The sequence below is a fragment of the Daktulosphaira vitifoliae genome, unplaced genomic scaffold (assembly GCF_025091365.1).
Source record: "Daktulosphaira vitifoliae isolate Bord-2020 unplaced genomic scaffold, ASM2509136v1 Scaffold_2, whole genome shotgun sequence".
In the NCBI taxonomy this organism is placed as follows: Eukaryota; Metazoa; Arthropoda; class Insecta; order Hemiptera; family Phylloxeridae; genus Daktulosphaira; species Daktulosphaira vitifoliae.
The window spans coordinates 32,354,460-32,374,587 of NW_026099573.1; the positions used below are offsets into that span (position 1 = coordinate 32,354,460).

General features: G+C 33.6%; 2 protein-coding genes across 2 annotated transcripts; both read right to left on the bottom strand.

Moving 5' to 3' along the window:
- Positions 1-14,255: 14,255 nt before the first annotated feature.
- Positions 14,256-16,473, bottom strand: LOC126898157 (tigger transposable element-derived protein 6-like). Its single transcript, XM_050672102.1, has 3 exons — positions 16,395-16,473; positions 16,099-16,272; positions 14,256-14,874 (listed from the first exon to the last, which is right to left on the bottom strand). Exons 1-3 carry the CDS (start codon positions 16,471-16,473, stop codon positions 14,300-14,302), a joined length of 828 nt encoding a protein of 275 aa, XP_050528059.1. The 3' UTR covers positions 14,256-14,299.
- Positions 16,474-17,742: 1,269 nt separating this feature from the next.
- On the bottom strand, positions 17,743-19,641 carry LOC126898158 (general transcription factor II-I repeat domain-containing protein 2-like). The gene has a single exon (XM_050672103.1). The coding sequence runs from the start codon at positions 19,639-19,641 to the stop codon at positions 17,743-17,745; it is 1,899 nt and encodes a 632-aa protein (XP_050528060.1).
- Between the last annotated feature and the right edge of the window lie 487 nt (positions 19,642-20,128).

Genomic DNA, 20,128 nt, shown 5'->3' on the forward strand with positions numbered 1-20,128 from the left:
AGCATTGCACGCGTGTAAATGCCTCTACAGGTTTCGTTGCGATAATGGACAAATATAAATTGATAGATTTTCATAAGCGCGTTGTATGGCGGAAGATGGCGGTAACGATAACATTGTTTCCGTGGTACTGCGTAAAACCACTAACACCTATAAAACCTATATAGACGTACGAGAATGTAAATAAATTGAAACAAATACTAAATTTTGTAAATGGGATAGTAAAATAAGAAATAAAAAAGGATTCAAATATATTATTACTAATAATATATTTATTTTTTATGAAATAATATGCGCTAAGAACTCGAAAAATTCTACTATATGCCAAACATGCCATTACACTCAAATCATGCAAAAACATGCACTATTAAATTCTTTATTTTTATTACTATTCTTGTGAAACGTATTTCTATCTCAGTTAGCATGTTTTCCTGTGTTGCAAGAAAAACATGCAAATGCATGAACTTACGAGCCCTGTGAGAGCGGGAAAAAATATAGCGTCGTTTGCTGTCCCTATCGGTTTACTTTTGTAGCGTCCCTATTGAAAAACCCTTTATTTTTCACCTTCATGACCCACCAAAATATTTTACGTTTATAATTGTGTAATAAAAGGCAAAATAAAACACATTTGAATATCTACATAGAATTTTTTAATAAAATTAAAGCGTTCATTTATATTTTGAAACTACAATGTAATAATTATAATATAGTTACTAATTGTATTAGTTGACTACTATCAGTGAGAAGTATGAAGCTATTTATTTTTAACTAGGAACTTCAAGTTTGCTGGAAAGGACGTTAATTTTATTCATAAGTCCAGTTCAACTTCTAACCGATTCCTGTATTTATTCTGTAGGAACAGAAGTGTTAAAAATTCTGCTTCACACTTATAGGTCGTGACAAAAGGCATTAGAAATTTTATCGCTTGTTCTGCTACAACTGGGTAATCATGACGACAAGATAACCAAAAATCTATTAATGGCCGTTCCTTATATATGTCTTAAATGTCGTGTCACACGAGAGTTCAATTAATGATTCAACATTTAAGTCCGAAAAAGTTGTTTCAATATTGATTGAAAATGGGTTTCTTATCCATTCTTTGTTACTGTTAATTGGAGGAAAATATTCTTTTAGATTAGCTTCCAGTCCTTGCAAATGTTCCTGAATAAGAGCTGATATATCGTGAGTAGGGTAATTTGGAAAGAGCTGGACCCCCCCCCTACCCACTCTTCGTCCTACCGGTGGCGGGTTATTAAATTCATTAATTTATTAAAAATAATAAAATAAATCCAATACCTAATTTTATTATTAATTTTATTTTAATAAATAAATTATATATTTTTATTATATAAAAAAAAAATTTCTTTACTTTACTTTAATGTATAAAAAAAATAATTTATTTCATTTTTGATTAAAGCTACTTCTGCGACATCTGTTTCATCACGTCAGGCAGCTAAGCGTAGTAGGGCTAACAACAGTGCGGTTAGGTCGAAAAGGTTACGTATGCAATTGACGGATACCCGTGATTTCACCGAGATCGATTCCGCATTGGAGCGGGGGGCCGTTTGGTTTTATCGGAAGAACGTGGAAAATTTCACGAGCTGTCGAGATTTTCTGCGCGCCGTTAAACCCAAGCTGGTGATCAGACTCGCTGAAATTGTAGGTAACTGACCGATCAAGTATAATCTCAAATTGGAGGACTCATACCATATACCGCAATCAGAAGCACCGTCCGAAGACCGTGCCTTCAAGACACGGGCTAGGGTATTGCTATCCGATACGGATATCGGGTATGCGGTCAATGAAGATTTTGAGGTTATGCTCTCCGATGAAGATGCGTACTCGGGGAGGGGTAGCGGCTTTACTCTTTCGCATATCGACGGCCTTATGCTCAGCGTATACAAGTATACGCCCCTCGCCGGCTCATCATATATTCCGATTCCGCCTGAAATTAATAATAGAAAAGCAATCATCAACCCACAGAATATCGATCAGTCTTGTTTCAAGTGGTCCATTTTGGCGAGACATGTTAGCGGGAGTAATAAATATCGCGTTAATGAAAAATATTTTAACGAGGAATACAAGTATGATTTCACGGGGTTGACGTTCCCCACACCTGTGTCCCAAATTAAAATATTTGAGAAACGAAACCCTAACGTGTCTGTCAACGTATACGGCTTGGAACGAGACGACGTTAAGATGAAGTGGTTGGTATATCCGCTAAGAGTTGCCGACCAAGAACAACAGAATCATTTTGACCTGTTGTATATTGGCGACTCTGAAAAATCACATATCGATTCTGTTGTCGAGCGTGTAGCGCTTATCGTCGAAACGGTTAAACGCCAACTTGGTTGTACGTAAAGTGCGTACTTCGTGGTCGAACGAACGGATTGACACGTTCTGTCGGTACGGAGTGTATGGTAGCGATAATGTCGGTGGAGTCCCTCCATCGCGTACAGCTCCGATGACCACACGGGCATTCTCTCCAGCCAATGCTCGTTTTGACGCATTGTCGCCATCGCCATCGTCTTCGTCTTCGAACAGACATTGTTTGTAATCATTCAAAGACAGATGGTTCCTGACGACGTGCCCGCAGATCCCCATAGACTTTATGAGTTTGCTGCCTTCCATGTCATATGTGTAGCACTTTGATCGAAGTGCAGCAATCTCAAAGAGGGTGAGGCCACCGGTCTCGTCTGAAAACAAGCCGGGCATCTTCTTTCTATCAGTGGAGTAGCAAGGGTGATCCTTGGGCAGGCTAGATGCGTCCACGTGCACCAGTAAATCGGGGCTATCAGCTAAATCTTGGTAGAAGTCGCCGACTCTGAGCAGGTATATGAAGTAGTCTGAGAAAAATGAAAAATATATAAATATTATAAAAAATATTTCTACTAAATATATTCTAAATTCTAAAATATTTCTATTTTGTACGGTTGTACTCACCAGTATCCATGTAAACCAATTCGATTGCGTTGCCATAATGTGGTTTCAATACGTCGTAGAAGTACTTGTACATTAGCGTCTTGCTAATGTCAAGCACTGCTAAACCGACGTATATTGGTTTGATAAACTTGACAATCTTTGTGTCCATTATGACAGCGCACAACCTTTCACCGTATTTGATACAGTCGTTGAAGGTTGGTTGGTTTACGAGCTTGCTTAGACGTTTGGAACTTCCGCATGTTCTCCATGTTTTTTCCTATAAAATGTAAAAATTTATCGAATAACCCACACCTGCTTTAGCATTGAGCATGCACTTACCAAAGACGGCATTATTCATTAGTTTGAAAAATGCTATTTTAAAAGCATTTGCCGCCTGTTTCCGCATTTTAGTGTTCAACTCAATGTNTTTCCGCATTTCAGTGTTCAACTCAATGTATGGTTTCAACCAAGCACTTTGTTGAAACTCTAAAACGCGGTGCACCTGCAGTACAAATATTTATATTAGTATCATCGCTTATAGTTCATAGGTTAATTACACATACTTTATCGACTTGCAGTCCATGTGCGATTGCCTGTTTTAAGTTGACATAATGTACGACGTACCGCTGTTTGGGTTTCAAAGTGGCCATGAGTTTGGTCTCTTTGGAACCCGGTGGTACATCGTTGCCAGGCAAGAACGGCAAGTCGTTGTGCTCGTCATGCAGCTCTTGTGGATACGATAAGTCCACTTCATATATACGCCCCGTATTACCAGTGTCCGACAACGATAGGAGGTCAGCTAGAGGGTCTGCTCCTTTATACCACCGGAAGCCACCGTACGGCATGGGCTGACTCATAGCCCACCCGTAAAGGTTATTGCCTGTATACATTAAACGCTTTTAAACCACCGCTCAATTATTGCATGTTTATATATACGTATAGATTACTTACAGTCTTGATAGACGATTCATGAGTCTGGTTTTGACGGATCGTAATCGGGTGTCTTAGGATTGTTGGCCTTTGCATAGTGTTTGACAGCCTGCACTAACCCACCACGAATGCCCTGTTCCACCATCAGTAGCATGTCGTAGTCGTTCAAGAGCTCCAGCTTCATCCTGGTGTATTTCAACATACAATCCAACTATCAGTGTACTCGTAGGGGTATACGCCTTTACGCGTCACCAACGGCATGTCTTCCGAGCGGAACACTTTGGGCGTCTTCCGAAATTTAACACGTTCGCCCCGACAAATTCTTTCCCGATTTTTAAACTTTTTCAAAACCCCGACGTGTACCACCGGTGGTACACGCAGTAGTTTTCAAAACCCCGACGTGCGCCACCGGTGGACACGGTTACTATGGTGATTGTACGCTATAAAATGGCATTGCGGAGTTTCTGTAAGTGTTTCTACTATGTATTCGTGTTATTAGAGGACACGTGAAGCATGTCCACGGGTGGTACACGAACATATTTTGGGTTTCAACACCATAATAAAAGACGAAAATACAAGAAAATTTGCTTTTATTTATTAAAATCAAAAAACGTTTTAAATATAAAAAACTAAATAAATAAGCAATTCTAAACTGTTCATTTTGTGCGTGTTCTTCTCTTAATGGTTTTTATTAAAACAATCTATGCACATTGGGGGATTCCCTTCACAGGTGTTGCAAAAAGTGACAACTCTCTTCGACAGCTTCCTCGCAGCCTGTGCTCCTTTTTCTGCAGATAGCTGTTGATAGCAATGGACACACCTTTTTCTGTTTGCTCTCACGCTTCCTTCTTTCTTAGCCAACTGATGTTTTTTCTTGTTAGGTTGTTGAGCTGGTGTTTGGGTTCTAGGTTGAGGATCTTTTTGTAGCAGGTGGTTTATAATGCTCTCCCTAAAACGCAGCATGTCCCTTTTTTTTGGCCCAAACTGGTTGCATAAAACAAATGCGTTAACTACACATGATCCAAGTAAAATCTCAAGGGCAACCTTCTTGTACCATGCTAGTGATTTTCGAAGAGGCGTATAATATGAAGCCATGTGGTCGGAAAAATCAACGCCTTTTTTTGCATTGTTGTATGCCAAAACAGCAGTAGGCTTGTATACTTCTTCACCAGATCTTTTTCTCTTACCAGAGTTAACAAGTTCCTGGCTATCCTCAGGGCGTGTGGAGAGCATCATAACAACTCTTTTGTCCCGCCATTTAAAACACTTTACCCCTGAGCTGTTTTCCTTCGATACCATTTGGCCTTTTGATATCTTAGCAGTTGTTACAGATTTAGGGTTCCCTTTACGATCCATACGGAGGGTACCACACAGGTAAGTTTTGTTTTGTAACAATAAATCAGCCAGTTTTACTAAGGTGTAAAAGTTGTCCACATACAGAGTGCGTCCAACTTGTAGTTTGTCTTCCATAAGTTCCATAACAACTTTCTCAGCATGTCCCTGATTAGCCAACACATCTGATTTCCCTGCGTATACTTTTACTTTAAAAGTATACCCGTTGGTAGAGCAAATCTTGTAGAGTTTTATGCCGTATTTATGTGCCTTTCCAGGCAAGTACTGCCTAAAAAGCAAGCGCCCCCTCCAAGGAATCATTGATTCATCGATTACCACAGACTCATCAGGAACCAGAACTTCTTTGAATTTGTTATTAACATAGGTAACCAAGCATTTGATTTTTGCAAGACGTGGCTCATCTAATACTGGCACATTATTATCATGGAAATGCAAGCATTTCATCAAACAATCAAACCTATCTCTTGGCATGGTTTTCCTGATCACCACGTTGCCATACATCGGATTTTTGGACCAATACATCTGCCGTTTAGGAAGAGGACAAATCCCCATAATCATTAAAATTCCTAAAAATTTTTTAATTTCTTCTTTAGTACAATCTTTCCATTTAGCCATAGGTGCACGTTTCTTCGGAGCCCTATTACTCAGAAGCTGATGAGCATATCTGTTAGTTTCAGTAACTACAATGTCCAAAAGCTCATCATCAACAAATTGCTTGAAGGCTGCAACAGGATCATTTAGATCAAAATCAACTTGTAGGCCAGGCTGTGCATTGAAGGGAAATTGCGCTTACATGTTGATTTAAAGTCTGTCCATTCAAGCATCTCACTTACATAATTATTGTGAATTGATCTTACCACATCAAGCACAGGATCCCCGACTTCTTCTTCTACAATCATGTCTTCTAAGTCTTGCCCTTGATTACCTACCAGAATCCCTTCTTCATCACTCTGATCAAGTTCGCTACCACTGTCTGATTCATCTAAATAGTCATCATCACTCATCATGTCAGAGTCTGTCTCTTCATTAACATCGTCATCAGACGGCACATATTCACTTCCTGATACCGAAAAGTCGGTAAAAGGTTCGTTAAGATAGTCATCAATATCAGAGTCATCCATTTTATGAAATAGTAACTTCAATAAAAAGCAACATTTCACATAACACACGGACTAAACAAAGAACACGGCTAAGTGTGGCGCGTGATATGACTCGCGGTTGTAATGGCTGTCTCAGAGACCGTGTCAAGTACGATCTAGGGGCTCAAGCATCAACTAGCCGGGGGTCTCTAGGACGTTGTAAGTGCTGCTACCAAGCGGACATCGTTCGAACTACGTGACGCACTGTTTTACGCAGTACGGAACGTGTCCACGGGTGGCACACGTCGACCCGTAATTATAACAAGACGACCACAGGTCGACGTGTACCACCGGTGGTACACGCTTATATTAACATAATTCNACCACCGGTGGTACACGCTTATATTAGCATAATTCATATCTTATTTTGTTACTAAAACCATAGAATGAATGTACAATAGATAGGTTTTGGTTAATTCTTCACTGATAAAAAAAAAACACTTTCGTTTTTTTGGAAAGTCTATAGTATTTTATACACGTATTTACTTTTGACCGAAATTTGATCCGTGCGCCACCGGTGGCATCGTCGGGGCGAACGTGTTAACGAAATCAGGCGTCATTAGGTTACCGTCCAAGGTGGACAGGGAGGAGGCTATGAACCGGAAGGTGTCGACGAACCGTATGGAAAAGTTATTAGTCACGTGTTTCGTGACTGAAATATACTTCTCCTCGGAATTCGGTATGACCGAAATCCTTTGGTCGTCGTACCCCAATTCAGTGACGATGAAATGCGCGTCGTAACCTGATAGATTGTGCAAGAAGCACGGCACAAAGTTGACCGTCTTCACTTTTAGGTTACATGCATTGCACAACGTCTGTCTGAATCGCCCCGATAAATGGCAGTGGTCTGCGAATTTAGGGTTGGAATCCTTGAATGCTGTACGACACAAGTCGCATACCACTTTCTCCCCGTGCCTGCGCACATAATCGGCAGACATTCGGATAGGAACGTTGGTTTTGCGCAACAATTTAGAAATGTTGCGCGTCACTTCAGTTACAGCCATCACAAATGCCTTAGCGACCTCTTCGCGATCCTCAGACCCACGATATATCACCGGTGATTGTGGTATACCGAGGAGCGTTCGAGGAGCTCGAAAAAGAGGAACTTCCATTCCTCTTTCCGACGACGACGAAAATTGCGGGGTTACCCCGTCTACCATAGATGGAACACACGTACGGCGGCTGCCGGCGCCTAAGCGCCAGTGGCATAGGCCATGCTACGTACATGTGCAGCACACCTATGGTAGTGATAAAATATAAATTAGTGTCGTGGCGTTCACTAGTGTTTGTACGATGAAACTCAGCGGTCAAAATCTCCCATAATAAGTTGCACTATCCTCGTCCACCTTTGATGGAGCGCTAGGTCAAACCGCCCCACTAGTACAGCCACACAAATTACTACACTTTCCTTCTATCCTTAAGCAGTATAAGCTAATATTTATTATTTACTTAAATTTTATAAATTGTTGTTAATTTTATTTTTTTAAATCTAAAACAAATTTTCTCATCAAAATATATATTTGAAGTTATATCTGATAAATAATTTTATTTATATATGTTTTTCTATTTGAATCAAAAGGATGGATTACTGAATAATTATGTTTTTTTTATAATTAGTTAAAATCATGTTGATACCCAATAATGTAATTATTGTTACATTGTATTGTTTGTTATTAATTCTTGTTATTATTGTATTTTATAATCCTATATTCCATGTTAAAGAAAAGGAAGATTAAATTTAATAATAATTAATTTTGTGCCACTAAGTTGCAAATTATTTAAATTTATTTGATTGTGTATAAACATGTCTTTCTAACCTTTTTTTTTAAATTGTGTAATAAATGCTCTGACCGAGAACAAGAAGTCTACCAATCAAAAGGGTTTCATCAAAAGGGCTCGTGACATGCTCAAACAGGTTTACCTTATAAATAGCCTACAGTCGTTTACAATACTCTAATTATTCGATCACTAGATGACTTAATAGTTTACGTCATGTACCTGAATGTCACTGTCGGTCGTTAAATTTGTTTTTAATAAGGCTCAACGTTATTCATTGTTCTTAAAATTAAACGTTCATCATTAATTTATCTGTTGTTTAGATAAACTAACGTTCCTTTGCACAGGGCTCGAATGTCACATCAATAATAAAGAGTTCATAATACATAATTTTAATCATTTGGCGATTGTCGAAGAACCCGTCGATACAGAAAATCAATCTACTGAAATCCAGGTCAGATAAAAATGGTTTTTTTAATAAATGTACAATCTTACTAATTTAATTATATTGTTGTAATTTTTATTGTTATTTATTCACTGTACATATATTTGTTTAATGTTAAGTTTACTAACATTAGAGTAAGAATTAATTGTATTTAGTTTAATAATAAAAATACCTATAAAAGACATACAGTCTATGCAATTTTATTTTATTTTTCTTTATTTAGTTTTAATATTAATTAATTAACATTACTTATTTTACCAAAGAACCAGCCAAGACAAAATTTAACTCAACTAGTAGTCGCCACATACAGGTACATTTGATATATAAATTTGTGATATTATTACAATATTTCTAATACAAATTAATTACAAAGTAGACATTTATAACATAGCTTGATCCTTTAATTATTTAAAACCTGTAATTTTGTATTCGAGAAGTGAGTGTGCCACATAGGGCGAGAAAAAAAATGTCAATGTTTTGAGAATTTATAAAAAAGGTCATTTTTTTTACACAATACAGAATTAACAACATTACGATGGCGTCAGCCCTTCTGTCTCATGCTCTACTATCTCAGGATCAATTCTCATGTACCATAATAATTGTTGCACTATTTCTACAAACTACTCTTAAAAAAGAATAGCGGTAATAATAGATAAAAATTGAGCTATAATATTATTGTGAATTAAAAAAAAATTATATCATATTTATCACAATAAATACATATTACTCGCTATTGTAAGAACTATTTTTATGATATTGATACTTTTTATTTGTATAAACCATTGATCAAAACAATAAAACTGTTTTGCTGCTTTTCTATTCATTATGAACATATCTCTTATTAAAATTTTGTTTGCTTTGATCACTAAGTTTTATTATTAGAATCAGTGGCGTATTTTCGAATTTTTCTGGGGGGGTCCATATAGTTAACATTATACTTACATTATTATTATAATCTAATATCTATGATAATTCATAAAATTTACGTACCTAGATTTGAGGTGATTTAATTTAATATAATTTTATTGACTCACTTATACATATAATATAATATAATATATTGCATTAGAGCAGGGATGGCGAACATTTTTGTACTAGCGTGTCAAAAAAAAATGTTGGTTGAATTTTGTTTTCCCTGCGTGTCAACTAGTTTTATAACCTTTTTTCATACTTAAAAATTCCTATATCCATGGTTTGAATGATAAAAAACAAGTTAAATATTACATTATCAAACAGTTTAATTATATTAGATACGAAAAGTATATTCATCACGTCAGTATGTAAAAAAAATTTATTTATAAAAAATTAAAAAATATTGGAATGTTAAAATATAAAATTTTTATACATGATTTTTTAATGAGAAATTTGTTGCTGCATTTTATTGGCTAATGAATCAATTCTTGGACTGTACTTGGTTGATTTTAATTGAACACATGCTTCACTTAAATCTGTTCCAAGACGATTCCTTACAGTTGATTTAATAAAATTCATTGAAGAAAAAAGCTGCTCACACGCATAAGTTTATCCAAACATTGTCAATAAAGAAAGAGCTAGTTTTTTCATAGATGCAAATGAATTTGGAAGACTTTTCCACTCATTAAGAATCAAATTTTCCGATTTAAAATTCCTACCAATTTCATGATGATTATTTTCTAGCTCATTATTCAAATTAATAAATTTATTTCTCCAAATATTACTTCCATGAAATTCTATTAACTCCATTTCTAAATTTTCAATATTTAACCACTCAAAAAACTAAATTCAAGTTCTTCAAATTTAATTTTATGTGGATTTAATAAAAACTGTAATGTTGAATCTAGAAGACGAAATTGGGAAGTTTAAACCTAGGATCCAGGAACGTACATGTTAAGGTATTGCTGTTTTCTAAGTTATTAAAGCGTAAATCAAGTCCATTTTTAAGTTCTGAAATGACTCTTGAAACGTTTGGATCAAAATTTTTTAAATGCATTTTTTTGGTCACCGTCTTTAAGCTATCGGCTAAAACAATCACTAAAGAAGCACTCATATATTTTTCACCACTCACAGCTTTGGTGACTTCCTCAAATGGCTTTAATATGAGGCAAAGCTCCTTGCATATTTTCCAATCATTACTTGTTAAAGTAGGCAAGTTCACATCCAATATGGCAAGTGTTGCTTTTAATGAAGTTTCCAGCTCAATAAAACGGTTTAACATGTAGTAAGTAGAATTCCAACGAGTGGCTATGTCTTGTAATAATTTTTTGGGGGTTAAACCAGAATTTAATTGGTATTTTTCAAGTTCTTTAGAGGCATTCGAACTCCTTTTGAAATGGCCCACTAATGATCTTATCATGTTTAATATTTTACATATTTCACTTATTTTTAAAGAATCTTGAACTATTAAATTAAGTGAATGAGCAAAACATCCAAAATGTTTCAAGTTTAATATATTTATGGCTCCTTTAATATTATAGGCATTATCAGAAACGACAAGTATAACTTTATTGTCCAACTCCCATTCAGTTATTATAGACTGTATTTCATTGCTTAGATTTAAACTAGTATGTTTTTCCTCAAAAGGCATACATTGTAACAAAACAGATTTTATAACAAAGTCATTATCTAAATAATGCGCTGTTAATGCTAAAAAACTTTGATTGTTGATTGACGTCCAACAGTCTGTTGTTAAACATACAGATAATGCCTCTGTTTTTATTTGAATTTTCATATTGTTTACACATTTTTCATACAAAAATGGCAATGAAGTATTTGATATGTCTTTCGACTCGGAAGAGTGTATGATGGATTTAATAATTTAACAAAATTCTTAAAACCTATGTCTTCTACCATACTAAAAGGTCTACAATCTACGTAAAATAATTTTAACAAACCATCATCTATAGTTTTTTTACTGCTTGCAGATAGTTTCTTCGGGACAAATGCATGTAAAGAAAGTTGGTTTGTATTTTTTTTTTTGCTGTAGAAGTGTCTGTAATAGTTGGTGTATCTTCAATCGACATAGGCTCATCCACATTTTCTTCTCTACAACTTAAACTTGTAGAGGGTCCAACACATGGTTGTGGTTCCTTAAATTAAATAAACCAAGGTATTATGTACAATGTATATACACAGTATGTGAATATTTATTAAATAATTAAAAATAATAAAGACAGAGCCAGTGGCGTATCTAGGGTAGGGGCACGTGCCCCTCCGTCAATTTTCTATCAACCTCTTTTTTTTAGTCGGTGGGGTTAAAAAAAAATAGTCTTCAAAAAAATCCAACCTAGAATTAGATAATAAAAATGTATGTGTCCCCCCTGTCAAAATATTCAAGATCCACTCCTGGGCAGGGTTGCCCAGGGGGGGGTCAGTCAGTACTAGGGTACTAGGGCTCGGCAAATTTGTCAATTGAAAAAAAAATCTTTCAAGAAATATTAAGGGGCCTAGTTTCATTTGCAGTACCATACTTCAAAAATTCATGTAGGGGGCCTGAATACAGATGTGTATTTATTGTCAATTACTAAACTACAAATAATAGGATTAAATATACTTCAATTTTTAAACTTTTAATACCATTGGTGATACGTTAATAATTATTTGAAATAAATTATAACAAATTCTAAAATCAAGTTTGTCAAATTAACACTTCTAAGCTTACTAGTGGTAAATCAATAGTAGAGGGAATTCCTAAATTGACTAATGGATGCCTTCTTTCCATATGTTTTTTTAAATTTGACATGGTAGTCTTGTGTGATATTTTAATTCGACATAAATCGCACTTAGCATAGTGCGAGTCAATGTATGTAAAGTATTGCCAAAGTTCACTTGTCCGTTTTCTAGAGTCACTCATATTAAAAATTGCAAAAAACTTGAGTAAAATTACTTTAATAATTCAAAGAATAAATTTTAAAATACTTTTTCGAACAAGCCATATCATTTCGGAGAAAATCTGAAGCCTTATCTATTAAATTATTTAAAAATACCCATTATGATAATTACTACCTTTAAATTACCAAAAAATAAGTTCAGAATAGATCATACTTTAGTTTGAAATTGTACATCGTTTTATATAATTTAGTTCAAATAATTATTAGTATACCGCAAATGGTATTAAAAGTTCTATAATTGTAGTGTATTTTATTATATTATTTTTAATTAGACATACATAGACATATGCATTAGACTGGGCCAAAAAAATCGACAATTTTTTTTATTAAAAAATGTATGGAAAATGTTGTTCAAGGTGTTAATTAAAATTTATCGTGAAGGTTCGAGCCCTTAATATTATTAATATAAAGAAGTCTATCATAATCAATTTTGATTATTTTGCATAAAGTAATTTTTCCTTCAACTTAAATTGTGAATAACTTTTGAATAAGTTATTTTATGTAAAAATTATGACGCTTTTCTTTTAGAGCATTAAATTCCCTTTAAGAATCGATATTGTTTTTTACTATATATTTATTTATTCGTTAGTTACGAAAGTCCAAAATAAAAAAAGTAAATCTAAAAAATACATCAATGTTTAAGCTTGATTTTTCGGAAACGACTCGTCTGACAAAATTTTTTAAAGGTTTTTTGTAGAGAATAAAATTTTCTATAAATTTTTGTGTAGATAAATTTTATACCTCAAAAGTTTGGCAGCTTTGACGTAAAAATGAATGCACAAATGAAAAATCGAAATTAAAGATAATGGACTTCTTAATATTTATAAGAAGGACTCAAACCTTCACGATTTATATTTTTTGTTACCTTAAACAATACTTCCAATATAAAAATATTTGACAATATTTGAAATTTTTTTTCAAAACAAAAAAAAAATAGTCGATTTTTTTGGCTCAATCTAATATATATATATATATATATATATATATATATATTTGTGCATGTACGTAACATCTTGGCTCATTGATTGAATTTAGGTACCACAACCATGCATTATTTCACAAGTTGGTTCTTCTAAAAGTTTTGGTTTAAATTATTTTATTATATCTCTGATGTGCAACTAATTTAAAGTGTCTCCTTGTGTCTACAATTTAAATCTGTGGACCTTTGATGTCAAAATCTCAAGTGAATGATAATAATTATAAAATATATGGTTAACTCTGAGAAGGCTATTGCTCCCTCTCAACAAAATTTTCCACCCTACTGTTATGAATTTTATTAGTAGTTTTAGCATTGTGTTGCAATTATAATGCCAAAACATCTTTATTTGTATTTTTATTGAAGTCGGCCTATAAGAATGTGTTAAGTAGGTCTTTTTTTGTTTTTGAAACACCGGAAAGCGGGCCGACCGCGACTGTTGTAAAGCAGAACATCGTCAGTCGTTTGACAACCACATAGCGATCGTTACTTAGTTTAATAAGCAAGTGATTACTATTTTCGACAAAACTCTTTCATTTTTCACACATACGTATGGATTGTAATAGAATTTATTGAACATGTCTGCCTTCATCGATATCGTAAACAATTTTTCGAATAATTTCTTTGCGGTATAATGTTTTTTAAAATTTTGTATTATTCCCTGATCCATCGGTTGTAGTTTAGATGTAGTATTTGGAGGTAAAAATTCGATTTTTACAGATTTTAAATTGATATTACAATGAGCTGTACAATTATCAATAAATAATAAAACATTTCTTTGATTTAGTCGCATTTTTTGATCAAATTTTATAAGCCAATTTTTAAATAAATCACCAGTCATCCATGCCTTTTTGTTTGACTCATAATGTAATGGTAAACTCTTTACTCCTTTAAATCATCGTGGTTTAGTTGATTTCCCGATTATAAGTGGTTTAATTTTTTCGGAACCTGACATATTTGATCCTAAAAGAATTGTTATCCGTTCCTTGCTTTGTTTGCCACCTGAACAAGTTTCCCCTTTCAAAATATAAGTGCGGTCGGGTAGGCATTTAAAAAACAATGCTGTCTCATCCACATTAAATACATCATCGGGAGAATATTCTTTTATGATGTTTGATAACTTTCCTAACCATTCATTACATAAAGAGTCATTTACAGAAGCACTTTCACCACATATTTTACGAAAAATTATGTTATGACGATTTTTCCAATTTCCTAACCAGCCTTGACTTGCTTTAAAATTAGAATAACCAAATTGAGTTACGAAATATTCTGCTTTTTCTTTTAGTATTGGTCCACTTATAGGTATATTTTTATCTCTACATTGAGTAAACCATTTGAATAAACATACCTCTACATTTGGTAATTCTGCTGGTTTTGATCTTTTACAGTCACCTTTATTGTTTTGAAATTGTTTTAAAATATCCGCCTTATTTTTTAAAAATGTCGACAGCGTATTTGGAGGAATATTAAATTATTTTGCGATGTCTTGTTTTTTCCGGTTACCTTTCTCCACCAATTGTATCACATGAACTTTGTCAGCTATTGTTAAATGGTTTTTGACACATGTTTAAAAACATTCAAAAATACGCACGACAAACACGACAGGTAGAGTATAGACACATACTATCCAATACATTCTTATTATTATTGTGTGTGCGCTAATAATCAGTTTCTATCTACTCGTTTAATCTTTATTATACAGTACTGAAGTAGATAAAACATAATACATAATAATGAACACAATTATCATGAAATACCCAGAATATCCAGATATAGAAATATACTTCGACTAAGCTATTCATCACAATTTTATATTTGAGTTAACAAGACTTATAATACATTGAGTGTTATTATAATTTCTAAGGGAATTAAAAAAAAATCGAGTTGTCGAGTTCTTCGAGTTATTGAGGTTCGAGTTATCGCGACTCGACTGTAGTTGATAAATCGCTCGGTCAACTGCATTATATAATAATCCAAATATGGTATGAACACTGTTACACAATAATAATGTTTAATGGAACAATTCTGAAGGTTTGGGTTATCTCTCAAAGTTTGTTTTGAAATAATTCTTTTCTTTTTTAACTCAATTCCAACATTACCTTCAGCTATCTAGAATACAGATATTATAAGTTTAAACACAGTAAAATTATTTTTTTAGTTTAATATTTTCATAGATATTACTAAACTCTTTTTCATAGTTATCCATAACAATTTTCAGGGTAACTAAAATTTTCACTATATCAATAGTTTTTTTTAAGTTTATTTGTACTGTCTGTAACTGCTTACTGAGAGGTAAACAAAAAGAAAACAGAAACTGAAATAAAAAATAAAAAACACTATTAGAAGGAGCTTATAAACTGTGTAGTAAATAATCCAAATATTTTTATATACCTTAACTATATGAATTGAAATTAAAAATTCTGTATTCTCTATAGATATTTTAAGCATATGGGCGTCTGCTGGATCTTTCCAGTTGGATATTGTGCCCAATGCTTTTAGAACATATGGAAAGAGCTCAAAAAAAATCATTCACTGCATCATATCTTTGTATCCATCAGGTTGCACATAGTCGCTTTAACTGATTTACATTGGGCTCGTGATCTGAATTTTCAATCTTATGTAGAAGAATAGAATTTTTTTTTGGCGTATTGAAAATTATACCTAAACAATTCCTAATTAGTTTTATTTCACTTGCAGTTGATACAGCCATGTTCAATGAATGTGCTGCATAATGGACATATACAGCTTTAGGGTATTTTGATATAACAATATTTTGAACTCCTTTAAATTGTCCAGACATATTACTAGCTCCGTCATAGCCCTGTCCATATAGATAATTACAATCAATTCCACATTTACTTAAACCTGTAATTTAAAATTTGATTAAACACCTAAAACTAGTAAAATGCAAATTGAGTAGTTTATATATTTATCAATCACATGTACAAATATTTATTATTTAATACCATATCATGAATGATGATTACTATTTAATTTGGAACTTGCCAAAGATTCACCAGTTGGACTTTCAATCTCAAAAAATTGTAGAAAATCTTCATGTATCATGTTGCGTTACGCAACCTATTGAAAATGATACCCCAGTGACTAAAATAAACATGAGTTTAAAATTTCGAGATAAAACGCACCATACAGTGTACGGCTACCTTGCCTTTATCGCACTTGATATTTATATTTAGCCATAACTTAGAAACCGTAATCACAACGGAAAGACTATGTAATATTATGCATAATAATTTCTATACGTGTTACTTGACTATATTGCAGGAATAATAATCTGATTTTTTTTGCTCTGGGGGGTCCAATACCCCCCACCCTTCCCGTAAATACTCCACTGCATACATTTATCGTTTGAATCACGATGACAAAGGTTTTTATTACAAAATAATTTTCAGTAAAAATGAACAATGTAAGTATATTTATTTTTTTTTTTTAACTTATCATTAACAACTTTGTTATTTTTTCAGACTCGAACTTCTGATTATATCGTTCAAGAATTGGAAAGTGAATATCTACATGACATCAGCTCATACCTAGAAAACTATTGTGCTAATAACTCGAGCTGCGAAATGGAACTTGAAAATGTAGAAAACGACAATCTTAGTGTTTCGGTATGTATATAAAAAAATAAATAATATTAATAATAAATTTTGTACGAAATATTTTTTTTAATATAATTTTGTATATACATCATGTCTTTTATTAACGAAATAATTATTTTTGTAGAATACTCCTGAATATAAAAGCACACAGTTTCTGAGAATACTTAAAAATATTCCTGAAGAACGTTCAGAAATGATCTCACCCATTATTTCAACGACAATGGTGATTTAGTTGAATTTCCTGATAATGAACGGGAATTCAATACCGTGACGATGAATTTTACAGTGTTTTAGTAGGTATAATTTTTATTTTTTTTAATTTTTAAAATTTTTTTATAACAAAATAAAAATATTTCTATTTATAGACTCAAGGAACATATGGACTTTGTTACCACATCATTGATGACTGAACAAGCCCCGATCTTTTTCCCGAAATTAATGAAGTGTCAATATTCACAATACAGTCTAATACAGGGGTCCTCACTAGGATTTCTGAGGGAGCCAAATAGTTCATATCAAATTTTCCTTAGGGCCGCAAGTACAAATTGTATAGGTATAGGTTAAATAACTTACAAACAATATGACTATAACATAAGTTTATTACATTAGTTTATTACTTAAGTTTATTACATCAAAAAATAAACATTTTGCATATAAAAAAGTAGGGAAAAGTCTTTTACTTAATTTCATGATTTGGCCTACTTGAATTTGAACTTTAATTCTTTGAAGTCGAAGGGCGAAATCTTTCACAACTTTCTAATATGGCATCTATGTTGGCAGGTTGAGAAGAAACTGAAATTCTCAAAATGTTGTCAACGTTCTCACTTGTTAATCTGGATCTGTACTTGTTTTTTATGAACTTCAGCTTACTGAATGTAGATTCACAGACATACGTAGATGCAAAAACACACAAAATCTTCTGAGCACAGTCAATTAAGTTAGGAAATTTGTCCTTTTCAACTGCATTCCAGAACTCGTAATGAGCTTTATTCTTGTTTTTTTCTTCAAAAACACTTTTGAGCTCTGTATCATGCTGAAGATCAATTAACTCATTTTTCAAATCCCTAGCTTCGTATCCAAAAACAGAAAGATGAGCTATATTTGCTGTTGTAATTGACCATGGGTTTTCCACCAAGCGAAATGGTTCTTGATACTTCCTGAAGCCACTAAACCTCAAAGACAATTCGTTCTTTAGATCTGTCAACAGCTTTATTAAATCAGAAACATCTTGACTTTCATCTGGATTTTCATCAAATAAAGTTTTAACAGAAGGAAAGCTAGAATAATCACTGTTTAACAATTCTTCGATATACATTTTGAGTTTTTGTTCCTGTGAAAACACAATACTAATCATTTTTGTTACAATGTTATTGTAGTGTCCTTGCAATCGAGTCAGTGTTTCATTCATAAAGCCCATTGTATCAGTGAGAAACGCTACTTTGAGCCACCAACTAAAATCATAAACATCAGGATACTCTTTTTCCTTCGTAGCTAAAAACAGAGTAATCTCATGACGAATACTGAAGAAACGTTCCAAAACTTTACCCTTACTCAGCCATCTCACTTCTGTATGGTAAAGCACGTCCCCGTATTGTGATATAAGTTCTTTCAAAAACTCTTGGAACGCTCTGTGGTTTAGTTCATTTGACCTTATAAAATTCACGATCTTTACAACTTGTTTCATAACACAGCTGAAATTTTCACCAAATTTAACAGCTAAGCTTTCTTGATGAATAATACAATGAAAGCTTAATAAATTATCGTTTTCCAAATGCTTTTTCAACAACTGAACGAACCCTATATTACGGCCTAACATTGATGGGCAACCATCAGTACACACAGAAAAAACCTTTTTCAAATCAATACTACGCTCGTTAAAAAAACTTACTACCGTGTTCAAATAATCAACACCTCGAGTTTGTCCAGTCATGGGAATCATGCCCAAAAAATTTTCTTTAACAACACAATCCTTGGATACATATTTAACGAACAATAGTAATTGAGAAATTGACGTTATGTCAGTGGATGAGTCGAGTGCAAGACTAAAACATTTGCTTTGCTGAAGTTCATCGGTAATGTTAAGTGCAATATTTGCTGCTAAGTCTTGTGACCGCCTCATGCAAGTTGAGTCAGACAGCTGAAGTTTAGAAACTTCATCTAATATTTGCTTACTATTAGGTAAGTGTGAAAACAAAGTTTTACAAACGGTGACAACACACTCTTTTACAATTTCTGCATCAGAAAAAGGCTTCATCTTTTGTGCTAAAATTTCTGTTACTTGGTAGGATGCTTTTGTAATAAGCTCATTCTTGTTCATTGCATTAAAAAGGGTACTACGTTCACAAGCAAAGGACTTTTTCAATGATTGCAATTTTTCCTCTCGGATCTTAGATTTTTGCGGGAATTTTTTTTCAAACTGCGAATGAATTGAAGTGTAGTGTCTGTTCAAATTATAACGTTTGTTTCCGTTTACCGTTTCACGACATATCAAACATAGGGCAGTTCCTTCTTTCTTACCTTTTGTAAAAAAAAAATCTCCTTCCCACTCAGCTTGAAATGCACGGTTTTCATCCTCAAGTTTTCGTTTCCGCTCTTTTGAGTACACTCCCGCCATATTTATTTACAAAATTCAATCACCGAACGAAGTGTTATGTTCGTAAAATAATTTGTTCAATTGATAAAGTTAGCCGCACTAAAATCACATTAATACATGTTTGCACTGAGCTAGATAAAACTCTCCACTGTTGACAAACAGTTAAGATAAAACTGACGACCGAGCAATCGTCGAGGTCAGATATTTCATTTGTTGTTCGAGGCATTCTGGGAATTACCGTTAATAATAGATAATCATTTCGTAATTGCTACCCGTACATAAACTTGTTATATAAATATAAAATATATACTGGAACCTATTTATAAAGTATTGAATATTTTTCCAAAAAAATATTTATTTCAATAACTCTAAAATGTATGTTGGTATAACTATCCTTAACAGTCAGTCCGAGAGCCGCAAAAAAACGTTCCAAGGGCCGCATGCGGCCCGCGGGCCGCGTAGTGAGGATCGCTGGTCTAATACCATTGTAAGTTATTTTAATACATAG

What these genes read in the sequence shown, in the direction of transcription:
- LOC126898157 (XM_050672102.1), bottom strand. Translation starts at nt 16,473, where the DNA reads ATGATACATGAAGATTTTCTACAATTTTTTGAGATTGAAAGTCCAACT. An exon ending in GGCAAGTTCCAAATTAAATA is followed by an intron (nt 16,273 to 16,394) that starts GTAATCATCATT and finishes TTTAAATTACAG; the next exon opens with GTTTAAGTAAATGTGGAATT. An exon ending in CATGGCTGTATCAACTGCAA is followed by an intron (nt 14,875 to 16,098) that starts GTGAAATAAAAC and finishes CAAAATAATTTA; the next exon opens with ATATTCCTCCAAATACGCTG.
- LOC126898158 (XM_050672103.1), bottom strand. Translation starts at nt 19,641, where the DNA reads ATGGCGGGAGTGTACTCAAAAGAGCGGAAACGAAAACTTGAGGATGAA.